The sequence below is a fragment of the Mus caroli genome, unplaced genomic scaffold (assembly GCF_978045245.1).
Source record: "Mus caroli unplaced genomic scaffold, Mus_caroli_1 scaffold_19, whole genome shotgun sequence".
Lineage (NCBI taxonomy): Eukaryota > Metazoa > Chordata > Mammalia > Rodentia > Muridae > Mus > Mus caroli.
In genome coordinates this window covers 72,963,434-72,975,627 of record NW_028227274.1, presented here as the reverse complement: position 1 = coordinate 72,975,627, position 12,194 = coordinate 72,963,434, and the positions used below count along the sequence as shown (strand labels likewise).

The window sequence follows — 12,194 nt, the reverse complement described above, 5'->3', positions numbered from 1 at the left end:
GAGTTTCACAGGGGAATAGAATTCTGAATTCTGTCGCATGCTGGGTATCATGGACAGAGGTGAGCTGTAATAAGATGCACAGCTCGGACACTCGACACATGAAAACGGGTAAATTAAAAAGCTAGTGAACTGACTTAGTAGAGTCCTCTGTTCCTATGTGGAAGAAACCCAAAGTTCCCTATCACTCTGTGCTTAGGAGTGTGACTGCGCAGTAGTGACATCTGCTGGTATGAGGAGGAAACCCCAAACAGCTTGACTTCAAAATTCTCTCTGCATAAGTCCACTAAACACAGAGAAACACACAGCAAGGCCCCAAGGCTCACTGTGTAGCCAGGAGCCCCACTGGGGATTCTCAGCTGCACTCCCTGGCCTGATTCTCCACGTGTTAGGCTAACACACTGAGCTGGATGGCCTACTATATATTTTCAACTAGCTGTAGAGGTCGTGCAACAGAAATGGTCTCGGAGAGGTCGCACTTTCCTTCTGCAAACTTTGGACAGAAGAACCAAGAACCCACACCCTGTCATATGTCATCTTGGGTCTGATCAGTTCTTTGAGTGTAGGAAAATTCCTGAGTGCTCTGTGGGTTCCTAATTCTTTAGCCCCCACACCATTTTCTCTCAGCAGCCCAGGATCTTTGCTGCGGCCTCTGAAAAGTAGACCAGGGGCAGAGACATAGAGGAGGAAAGAGCCCACATGTAGGGAGCTGCCCTCAGAGCCAGGCTATGCACTGAGCATGTGTGCAAAGAAAACCCCACCTGCACTTGTCTTTCTGAGAACCAGGACCTTAAATGGACCTGGTTCCAGCCAAAGGCAATAAGCAAGCTTTTCTGTGCTGGGGCCTCCTGCTGTTTCCTGGGTCCCAAGGATAGTTCCAAGAACACGCTCTCTACATACTGCAAAGGAGTTCTACAGCCTTGCCTTGGATGGAAGTGTTCAGGGGTCCGAGGAGCACTACTTGAAGCTAGACTTAAGCTGAGCTGCAGCCGCACTCAGTGCTCAAGTCCTAACCCAGCTGTGTGATCTGGAGGTCTGCTCAGGGGAGGCTGGCCTGAGTAGGGGAGGCAGCTGCTTTTCACCCAGCCCACATCCCATCCCATCCATCATTCTCCCAGAACCAGGTGGCAGGGGATGAGACTCGAGGCTCTAAGCTTGGCTTCCAAGGCTGCCACTTTTTCTTAGCTTTTCCATAAGCAAAGCAGTCAGGACGATGCTGGCTGCCCCTAGCTCCTAAGATGGCAGCATAGGCTTGCAGAAGCAGGAAAGAGCATACTATAATCTAAGAGCTCTGGCCAGAGCACCCCTCCATGCTTGGTAGCATGCTCACAGTGCCGGGGGAGACAGAACAGGTGGATGCTCTCTGCAGATCTTGGCAGGCCCTGAAGCTCAGCAAGTGGAAGGGTGTGAACCGGAGGACCCCAGATGCTTGGAGGGACTGTCCATGGGACAAGTGTATCAGAGATCTCAGAAGTCTAGCCTGAATTCAGGACATGTACACATTTTCTAGGTATAAATTTCATCCAAATTCTAAAGGGACCCCCACGTGACCAAACATGCATGACACGATTTGTATGTATGTAAACCTCTCCATTACAGGCCAACCACAGGAATGGCACAGCAAACATATCTTCATAGCACCCTTCTCATAAGGGGGTGCCTGTCTGGGCTTCCCAGAGTTACAGCCCTACTACCCTTCCCTGACAGTCAGTCCACATACTTTCCCACTTAGTGCTAGGATTTGTAGTATCAACATTTTCTCAAAGCTGAGGCTGGATCGAAATTGAAAAAGACAAATACTATGGTGCCTAATGTGGCAGATACTGGGGACCTGGGTCCCCAGACTCTCCTCCTCTTGGCAGCAATACTTTTCTCAACTCAGCCTCTCGGCTGTTCACTATTGCTTGCTGAGCTGTCTGAGTACGGGATTATTTTAAGATATAGTAAGGGCTATTTTTGTCTTATCACCTCCATTGTTATTGAGGTAAGAAGATAAAATCTGGGGCATTAAGCAGCCCCTGGAAAGACCTAGATGGAGGGCTAGTCTCCTGACAGCTGCAGAAGAGAACAGAAAGAGGGCTGGGAGCAGTTTCGGCTCTGCAGATCAGAGCGATAAGGCCAGCGCTCAGCAGCCAGCTTGCTTTCTAATTGAACGGCACCTGCGAGGTTTTTCCTCTATTCATCTCTTCGCTTATCTTCTACCCGAGATAATTTAAGACGACTCAGGCTTTAGCGCAGGGTGTCACCTTCATTCCCCCCTTTCTTTTTTAGGGAGACTTGTGGGGGCTGGCTGCATCTCCCCCCTTGGGTTTCCCACACAGGGGGTGGGGGAGGGCGGGGAGCCGCGCAGCCTGGAAGCCAGCCAGCCTTCCTGGATTGCTGTGTGCCTGGCGCTGCTCAATCCTTCTGGGCCCGAGTTTCCTCTTCTGCAGAAGAGGGCCTGCAGCAGAAGACCTGCAAGTCCTAAGTGCTTAGGTCCTCAGAGGAGGCGGACTCAGGCATCACCTTCTGGGGCCTTCTGAAGGACCCCACTGCAGCTTTCAACAAATGCTTTCCTCTGGCAGGCCTCCCAGGACCTTCTCTTTCCAACAAATAATTCCCCAATGTTGGGCAGATGGCCAGTTCCCAAGTAACAGGTTGCAACACGCTGGGCTGGACAACGGCCACTCCTGTCACCAGTCCTCCTATCACATTCTCTAGGTACCGCAGGGCCCTACCTGTTTGTCTGGCAGACCCCGTGATAGGCCTCAATGGCGTCTTCCTGGTCCACGTGCTTCTCACTGTTGGGCCAACTTGTTCTGGCATTGATGTTCGGCTCCTAGAAGACCCCAAATTAAACACAAAAAACAACTCTGGCTGTACAACTTCTAGGAAATAGCTTTCTAACATTGAAGTATATTGATGTGCTTTTGGGAAAGAGAGGCAGACCTAATTTCTGTTAAATACAGGCAGGAGCATGGCTTCAAAAGGCCATCTTGGGTGGAAGGACATACAGCCTTAGTAAGGTCTGGCTGTAAGGCACAGGCGTCAGCAGTGGGGTAGGGGCGGGAGCTGAGAGGGATTGTGGGAGGAGCAAGCATCAGAGGACACGATTCCAGCCTTATTACTGAGACTCTTTATCCCCCAGCCATACCTAGGGCCCATGTCTAGAGTGGTCTAGCCTGGTAAAGCCCTCTGGACAAGCCAGGTAAACTCTAATCCCTCCCCCTCGCTGTCCAACTCTGTCCTAGAAGGTAAGACCATCAGAAACAAACATGAAGAGGACCCACTACCTGTAAAGGCTGATAGGGAAATCTCCCCAGAGACAAAACGAAGAGACAAGGGCATGGAAAACAGCCCTGAGGTTATCCATCTGCATCTTTAAAAAAAAAATCTCTCTCTCTCTCTCTCTCTCTCTCTCTCTCTCTCTCCTCTCTCACTCTGTGTGTGTGTATATGTGTGTATATATGTATGTATATATATATATATATATATATACACACACATATATATATACATACATTGCATGTGTATATATATATATATATATATATAGGTACAATGCCTCTAGAGGCCAGAAGATGGCACCAGATCCACACGGGGATGACATGTGTGCCAGGAGCTGAACTCAGGTCCTCTGCAAGACCAGTGAGGTGCCCATACCTACTGAGCCATCTCTCCAGCCCCCTCAATCACGTTCTTAAATTCAGTAGATTCTAGACATTTCTAGCTTTCCCTCTTGAAAGAAGTCATGAAGACAGGGCACCAAATTCTTGGTCTGCTTTCAGACACCCCCAAAGGCAGAGATCCTGCTCTTTCAGGTTTAAGACCTCCCTGAGTAAAGACATAAAACCACAAGCCTAATGGCTCAGTGTCACTCAAACAAGCCCATCCATGGCTGCCACCCTATTACCATGTTCTTGCCAGACAAGCGGCGCTGGTCGGCATTCATGATCTGGGTCCTGAGGATCAGCACCTCCTCTTTGCGGACCTCGAGCTCCTCATTGGCCAGCTTGAGCTGGTTCAGGAGGAGGCTGTAGCTGTCTGGGGAGCTGTGGGTGGAGTTATCCTGCATGGCTTGGTCAGCGACAGCCTTCCTCAGCTCATTCAGGTCATTCTTCAGCTTCTTGTTCTCTGACTCAAGCTCCTGTCTCTGCAAGGCAGACAAGAGGCACACCTTGATGCTTGCTGATCAGCGGTGGCGGCATATCCCAGCTACCCCATCTCTTCTCTTTCCTTAACTTTCCCTGTCTATCATGAAAGCAAGGATCCTTCTTTAGTGAGGACACCCATGGCTCAGGTTCTGACAACCTGAGTGGCCAGTCAGAGCTGAAACTGAACTCATTACCCCAAGTTCTCAGAGAAACACTCCTGATGCAACGGCGCTACCATTCAACCAGGATGCAATGTGTGCTTTGAGCACATTTAGCCATGAAACTCTTCTTTGTAGTAATGCTGGGCTGATAGCCGTGTGTGTGTGTGTGTGTGTGTGTGTGTGTGTGTGTGTGTGTATGCATATGTAGGGCTATAGAGCAAAGCTATGCCCAGTCTCTAGCTGAAAGCTGTAAACAACATGCCACTATTAGGACTTCCTAAAACTTTCGTGTGGTCACATGCTTAGAGGCTTTCTAAAAACTTTTAATAACATGATATGCTTGTCAGAGTCCCAAGATGACTGAGCCAACTCCAGTGGGAGAATCTGTATGAGCTGAGTGAGGAGGCCAGGGCAGATCCAGCTAGCTGAAGGATGCCAACACACGTAACATGAACGGACGTTGAAGGCATTAAGCCAAATGCTATCCACTGTCACAAGAAGATAAATGCCTTGAGTCCCTGGTAGGGGGCATCTTCATGAGAGGACAAATGCCACTGTAGGAGACATCTGGACAGTGCACAGAGACAGGAAATAGAATGGAGTCTGTGTGGGGCTGTGGGAAGGAGGAGCGGAGTCTTCAGAGGAGCCAGGCTTTGTAAGATGGATTACAGGGCACGCTATGAATGTATCCTCTATTATTGACCCTCATATACACATTTAAGATAGCTAATATGGTACATTTTATGCTATCTATCTATCTATCTATCTATCTATCTATCTATCTATCTATATCTATATCTATATTTTTTTTTTACCACAGTAGAAAAAGATAGTTGGGAGGGAGAAGCCACAGAAATGACTCGATGTTTTTTTCTGGGCAATGGCCATTAGCAAATCAGTAACAGGTGTTCTATTAGTGACCAGTGGACTGTGGAATGGCCTCAGTGTGACGTCTTAGGGAGGGATGGGTCTGGTCTGATGACTCTTCCCTTCTCCTGGGGCCTGGAGTCTGTACTGTTCTGCTCTGCCCTCTCCTGATCCGTCAGCAGACCCTCTGCCTCACATTTGGATACTGTTTCAAAGTGAGTCTACTCCTGTGGCCACACTGTGTTTTAACTGGAGCTGCTTCAAGTAGGAAAATGTGTTTCTTGGTATAAACACAAACTCCCTTTTGTTTCAAAGATGAGGATGTGAGGTGTAGGAATAGCGCCACTTGCTTATTGCTCTACTGAGAGCAGGCTGGAAGCTGAGGACCTGGCCCATCTATGTGGTTTGTCTTCAACCGGGGGACAGATGGCTTACCTTTAGACTATTGTAGGCTATATCTGCGTCCTGGTCGACATCTAAGCCATTGTTCTGTTGTTCTACCTGCATAGGAGGACAGAGAGGTGAGCGCAGACCACAGGGCACGTGCTCTGCAGACATTTCTGAGACAGCCAAACTTCCTCATTCTACTTTGGCATGAAGAGCTGGCAACCTCACCCTCCACAGGTGTATTCCCCACCTCCTCCAAAGAGTAGCCCAGTACTCGGGCTACCATGAATCCCCCATAACAACTCCTTCCTGTCCCCATGCTATCACATGGTCCTCACAGGTGCAGACAGGTTGAAGACGTATTACAAACACTACGCCATGGGTTAAATTCTACAACCTTAGTACCCATAAGTCCTAAATTCTCCCTGTGAATGTGACCTCCCTTGGGAATAGGGTCTTAGGGGATGTGACGTAGTGAGCCCAAATGCTTTGGGAGGAAAGAACACACAGATAAGACGGACATATTAACATGGAGGTGGGATTGGAGTCAGCTGCAAACCCAGAACACCAGAAGCCAAGAGAAAGGCATGAGACAAGTTTTCCCTAATGCCTGCAGGGGACAGTCACATCAAAACCTTCACTTCTGACTTCTGGCCTCTGGAAGAATAAATATTTGTTAATAAGTAATTGGGTTGGAAGTATTTTGTTTCAGCATCCCTAAGAGTTGTCCACCCTGAATATTGATGTTGTCCTCGTGTTTTTGGGGTGTGCACTCACGAGGTAATTCAAAGCTGCTTTTATGAAGTGGCTGGCTCATAGTAGGTATACAGTCTCATAATAGGTATACAGTGCATGCAGCAGACTTCACAATGGGCAGCAGTCACTGGAATAACAAGTCTCCCAGGACACAGGTCAGCCAAGGACCTCAGATTCTGTGGGCAGTCCTTACTGTTGAATTGGCCATTGAAAGGGGGCATAAACAACTTCCTAATTGCTTGGAGTGAGTTTAAGGGGGAGACATCCCTGAAGAATGTGGGTCTTTAGAACTAAGACCTAATGGGGCATTTCATGAGATTGCCTAAGTCCCTGCAACCTGAAGTCCAGGGACACAGCTGTCACTGCTGTGGGTGGACCAGGGTGTCTGAGTTCAGAGTGAGCATCTCCTGCAACCTCTTCCAGATGAAGGGCATGTATGGTTGCTACACTGTTTCCTTCAATGTAAACCGGGAAAAGCCCAGCCTGGGTACCAACTTTTGACTTGCCTCCCTCCATCACCCAAGTCAGCACTCCTGCTGTTAGGTAAGTGGCCTGCATTTGCATTCTGTGTGACATAGACATAACCCCTCTAAATGTTGATTACATTAGACTCTCAGAGCAAGAGGACCACATACTTGTACTTGAAGGGCTGTACTACCATGTTTCTATGTCTGTTGGGAACACCATAGGGGCCAAGTTAACTGCCAGGCTAGGGGAAAAGGAACTGGATACACAGAGCAGATCCAGCAGGCACAGAGGCCCCACTCTCACAGCGGCTTAGCCCCTCCCCATGGATGGAACACTCACAAGCACCCCAGCCAGGCTATCTGGAGTATAAGGCCTCTAAGGCCGGGGACATGGGGCTATATCACTCTAGCTGGCTTAGGATTCCTTCTGGAACCAAGGGAAGACTTAGAGACTTGATGTCTGCATTCTTAACCTCAGGGGATGATAGAGGATTCCACATTATTCCCCACACGACCACACACAGGGCAGAGCCTACAGTTCTTGCTTGGTGGTTATATTTTGAGATTTCCCCTTTTACTCAGTATCCAGACACACCAATTCTGAAGCCAAACTTCAAGAGCAATTTGGCATTTCTGAAATGCGGAATCCAGAAATCATGTGTAGGTGCGGGCAAGTATGTAGAAATTTCTATGCTGGCTGTATCAAATGCCATCCGCACAGATGGCCCATAACTTATGATGGTTGACTTAAATTCCCTTGACTTTTTTTTTTAATTTTGTTTTTGTTTTTTTTTGTTTTTGTTTTTGTTTTGTTTTCATTTTTTTGAGACAGGGTTTCTCTGTGTAGTCCTGGCTGTCCTGGAACTCACTCTGTAGACCAGGCTGGCCTCAACCTCATAAATCCGCCTGCCTATGCCTCCCAAGTACCGGGATTAAAGGTGTGTGACTTTAGAGGGCACAAGAGCAATGAGTATTCACTAGAAATTGCCCTTCATTTCGAACTTTGACCTTTTTCTAGGAAGGTGATTTGCCACCGAGTCTCACCAGTGTCACAGAGCAGTGGTAGCTCTCTATTGCCCCCAGTGATCATGGTGGTGAACTAGCCACACCCTGTGGGTGCGTTGTTGCTAGGTTAGAGTGTCTGGAAGGTTGGAGGACTAAAGGGTATTTTAATGATGCACATTTTCAACATACAACTTTGGGCTTTGGGGATACAACTCTAAGAGTATCTGTCCAGTGTCTGATTTATGTTTGTCTGTCAGGATAGCTTTTCCTTATAATTGGAAGTCCTTCATTTACCCAATGGCTTCACTGCCCACTCTTAACCTAATCCACCGGGAGATTTTACACCACCACCAAGATTTACCTGTTCACCTAACGCTTATTAAACAAGACAAAAACAAATACACACACACACACATACATACACACACACACACACACCGTCCCCAAGACTCTGACAGCCCCGCCCCCCCAGAGTCTGCAGTACCTCAGACTGCAAAGGGAAGAAAGGTGTTATCAGAAGAGAGTCTGGGTCCAAGATGTGGGGATCAAGGATGGAGGAGGGGGAGGAGGGAGGAGGGAGGAGGGAGGAGGGGGAGGAGGGAGGAGGGAGGAGGGAGGAGGGGGGCAAGGAGGACGGTCAGATCCCACGATTTTCAGTTTAGGTTTGAGAATAGATCTGCTAGTGATATGACCCAGGAATGGACTTGAATTCCACAACAAGTGTTCCTCACAGCTTCAAAGAAAGACAAAGTGGTTCTTCTTCTCTCCTGACAGCTCTCTGCCGCGGCGTTCACAGCCACACTACAACATTCTTTATTTCACACCTGGGCTACATTTGCTACCCCAAACCCGATTCAAATTCCCCAATGGCATTTTTAACCTGTCTTAAAAAAAAAAAAAAAAGAAACTATACACAGCGACTGTGTGTGTGTGCATATTTATGTGTGCAGGTGTGTGTGCCTGTCGTGGCTTGCCTCTGCCACGGTATCTGTGAGAAAACCAGAGGACAGCTTGCAGGAATCAGTTCTCTCCTTCTATCATGTGTGTCCCTCAGATCACACTCAGGCCAGCAGGCTTGGCAGTAGATGCCTTCATGAATACCGAGAGACATCTTGCTTTTGTAACTCCCACTTTGTATACTTGCTATGAGCCTGATACTGGCATAGTTCTGGGTGCCCCCAAAGTCCTTGAGACAGAGAAATTACCTTTAGGTATAAAGTTTCACCCAGTATTCTTTCAAGACTCAAGAGGATAAGGGTGACTTCAGTTGTGATGACGTAAGGCATGGCCATAGGTAAGGAGGGTCTCCTCTAACTCTGATCCTGGTGGCTGAGCTCATGCTAGATTCCAGGCATGAGAGGGTGGTGGACTTCCTCTGCTAAATTTGACGTCTGCTGTATTGTTTTCTCTGCACCTGATGCCACTCCTCTGGCATAAGCTCCCACAGACTCCCTACTGCTTCTCAGTGGAAATCCTTTGCCCTGGGACACCCAGAGAGCATGCCCTGCACAGACGCATCAGGGTAGGACACTCACAGAGGACTTGAGTCCAACAAGAGGATGCTCTGAAGCCCACCGCCACCGAGCCCCCACGGCTCCCTCGAGAGTGGTCGCTCACTCACCTGCCCTTTCTTGCTGTCCTGCTGTCCCTTTTCTAGCTGCGCCTGCAGCTTCTTCCTCTCCTGTTCAAGTTCGCGCACTCTCTTCTGCAGCTTCAGGAAGACGGTCATGTCCATGGCTGCCTTCTCTATGCCAATCTCCTGCCAAGGAAGAGGGGTGCCCAGAAGGTGGTTTTCATAGCACAAATGCTCCAGGGAATACACAAGGCCTTGCTGCCCACCTCTGTAGCAGCCATCTGCCTCTTTGCTCCTCCCCAGCACCAACCCTTCCCTCCAACACAAAGCCAGCATCAAACCACTAGTGTTTCCCTTAGAAAAGCTAGGGCTATGGGCTTGCTCTCTTCAATAACGTCTCTGTCTCTGCCCTTAACATTCACCCTGTGTGAGCCACTTAAATAACCTATCACCTACTCTAAGAACATGCAAACAGGCACAGGCATTTTCTTTGGAAGGTAAAAGGGAATCCACTTCTGGAAAATGGCATTACAAGAGAGAAACTAAATCCCAGGACCGTAGTGCGTCCTGATGGGAATCACGGTGGCCTCTGGTCACTGTCAATGTGACACTCATACCTGATTGTAACTTGAAACAAGTAACACTCACTCTGTTGTGGAGCCCGTATCTCCAACAGATCTTAATACATGGATTTCCCAGTGTATTTCTGTCCTTTCAGATCAATATCTGGATTTTACTATGTGGGTTATGCATGTACACAAACATGTGTCTGCCTGTCAGTAGGCAGTGTGTGTGAGCACCTATGCAGCCTGTTTTTACATGTTGGAAGCGTGATGATGTTCTACCTCATGTAATGAGCACAGTTCAGGACCAGCCTCACTGCCTGTGAGCCACAGAGCATCCACGCAGGATGCTGCGCCGTACATCCGACTGTGTGTTGCTAAGTTCACTGCATCCCAGTGACCCTGGGCCCTGGGCCCTCTGAGCCACCTCTAACAGAGCAGTCTATCTCTGTTGGGTAGTTCCATGCAGACAATTAAATGTCCCCTGCAGGACAACTGCAAACAGCGCCCGAGACTTACCTCCACCTGCTGAAGGGCATCCTCAGTGTCTCCGATTTCGGAAGTGGAAATGGAGGGGTAATTGGAGTCAGATTCTAAGCTGCTTTGATTCGATGGGTTCTTCCTGTGGCCCGGAGTTTGCTGCTCAAGGAGAAAAAAAAATGTGACAACTCATAACCAGCTCGTATTAATGCGAAGTAACTTCTCAAGGAACCCTGGACCTCGGTCACTGCTTCACTGTCACAACTCTGGGCAGTAATGCTCCTTGGAACAGTGGATAAACAGCTATTCCTGTGTATGCCAGGCAAATACTCTACGAATGCTTTATAACCCATAACACCCAGAAAGTGAGGAGAGAACAGCCTTTCACTCAAGCCGTGCCCTCAGATTGCATACAGTGGACCTTCTCCACATTCTTGAAAGAAACCCTTTCTGCAACCCTATCCCATGCAGCCTCTCCTTCCACCCCATTCTGCTCGTGAAAATGAGAGCAATTAGAAACAGCGCGTACCTTCCGTGCTATTCATTTAAAAAGACCTTCCCGTTTGTTTTGTTTTGGCAGCTGGTTTGTCTTTAAGAGTGAAAACCGAGCTTGGTGGAATTTATAGATTTCTATTTCAGTTCCTCTTCAGATTCCTTTCCTGGTTTCCATGCAACTAACTCACTGATGTTGAATATGTATGTTGGGAGGGAGTATTCTTACAAGTAAAGAAGAGTGTCAAATCCTGAAATGTCACAAAAATATCTTGTATTTTGTCAGAGAGTAGGAGACCCAACCAGGTTCCAAGGGTCTCTCTCCACATGGACCAATGAAGCTGAGGTCAGAGCCTACAACACCACTGTCTCAACAGTGGAATTTTCTAGAACAAGAAGCAGATGACATATACACATACAGAAAAATAATTCTTAACTTCCTAAGATATCAATAAGACCTCGGCTTTCGGAAAGAGCACCCTCAGAAATGATCACCGGCTGGCAGATTGCTAACCAGAGTTCACATAGGAACGAAAGAACAGGTGGTCCTTGCACACATGCATGCTTACTGAGCATGGCAGTGCCAGAGGGCAAGAGCTATACAGCCAGCTCTGAAAAGGCAGAAAGGGAAGCCATTGCCACCAGGCAGCAGAGCTGCCTCCCTTGCCTTTAGGATTGTCACCTCGTCCCGAAGGTTCTCATATCTCTGCTCCAGCTGGGAGAACTCCTTCACGAGGTTCTGGTACCTGGACCGTTCCTCCTCTAGTTCCTTCTTCATCAGGAGGTTCTCTTCCACAGAGCTCTGTGAAGATTCAGCTGAGAAGCAGGCATGGGAAGCTGGGTTTCAGCATCTGAGGGGAATCCTCAATTGCGCATGCCCTGCTAGGAGCATTCTGACTAATCTCTTGTTAAGATGCTGCCCACCACAGGCTGGTCCCAGAAGCTGTGGGGGAGTCTCTCATGTTCCTCATGTACTGTGGAGTTGAGGAGGGGCTCATTATTCTGAACCAAGGGTTTAGACAGGAGGAAGAGTGACCCTGCTCTCAGGAAGGCAGGGAGAGAGACTCTGGATATTCATGAGCACCCCCACCCTGTCCACGTGGTTGCCTCTCTTGTGACAACCGACATTAAGAACTATTGGCAGCCTTTCCAGTTGAAGCATTCTAAACCTCTCATTGTAATCCTTATCTGCCAGGTCCTTGGAGACCAGAGCAGAGGTGATATAGGGAGAAGCGGGCAAGGAACCTAAGAGATTCTGATGGTCTTTTTTCTCTTGCCAACCTTGTATCCATAGTAACGGAAAGCAAGTTGGT

The 12,194-nt window shown here is 48.4% G+C and overlaps 1 protein-coding gene across 3 annotated transcripts in view; it reads right to left on the bottom strand.

The window, feature by feature from the left end:
* Myo5b (myosin VB) overlaps positions 1 to 12,194 on the bottom strand; it is a 314,278-nt gene that overhangs the window by 36,791 nt on the left and 265,293 nt on the right. For 2 of the 3 annotated variants that reach the window (XM_085833555.1, XM_029472031.2), the window contains exons 24-29: positions 11,549 to 11,697; positions 10,429 to 10,548; positions 9,395 to 9,532; positions 5,594 to 5,659; positions 3,890 to 4,129; positions 2,715 to 2,815 (exon numbers count right to left, since the gene is read on the bottom strand). In XM_085833555.1, coding sequence (XP_085689681.1) covers positions 2,715 to 2,815; positions 3,890 to 4,129; positions 5,594 to 5,659; positions 9,395 to 9,532; positions 10,429 to 10,548; positions 11,549 to 11,697 — 814 coding nt within the window. The remainder of the gene's footprint in view (positions 1 to 2,714; positions 2,816 to 3,889; positions 4,130 to 5,593; positions 5,660 to 9,394; positions 9,533 to 10,428; positions 10,549 to 11,548; positions 11,698 to 12,194) is intronic. The other variant, XM_021150180.3, reaches the window with a different exon arrangement.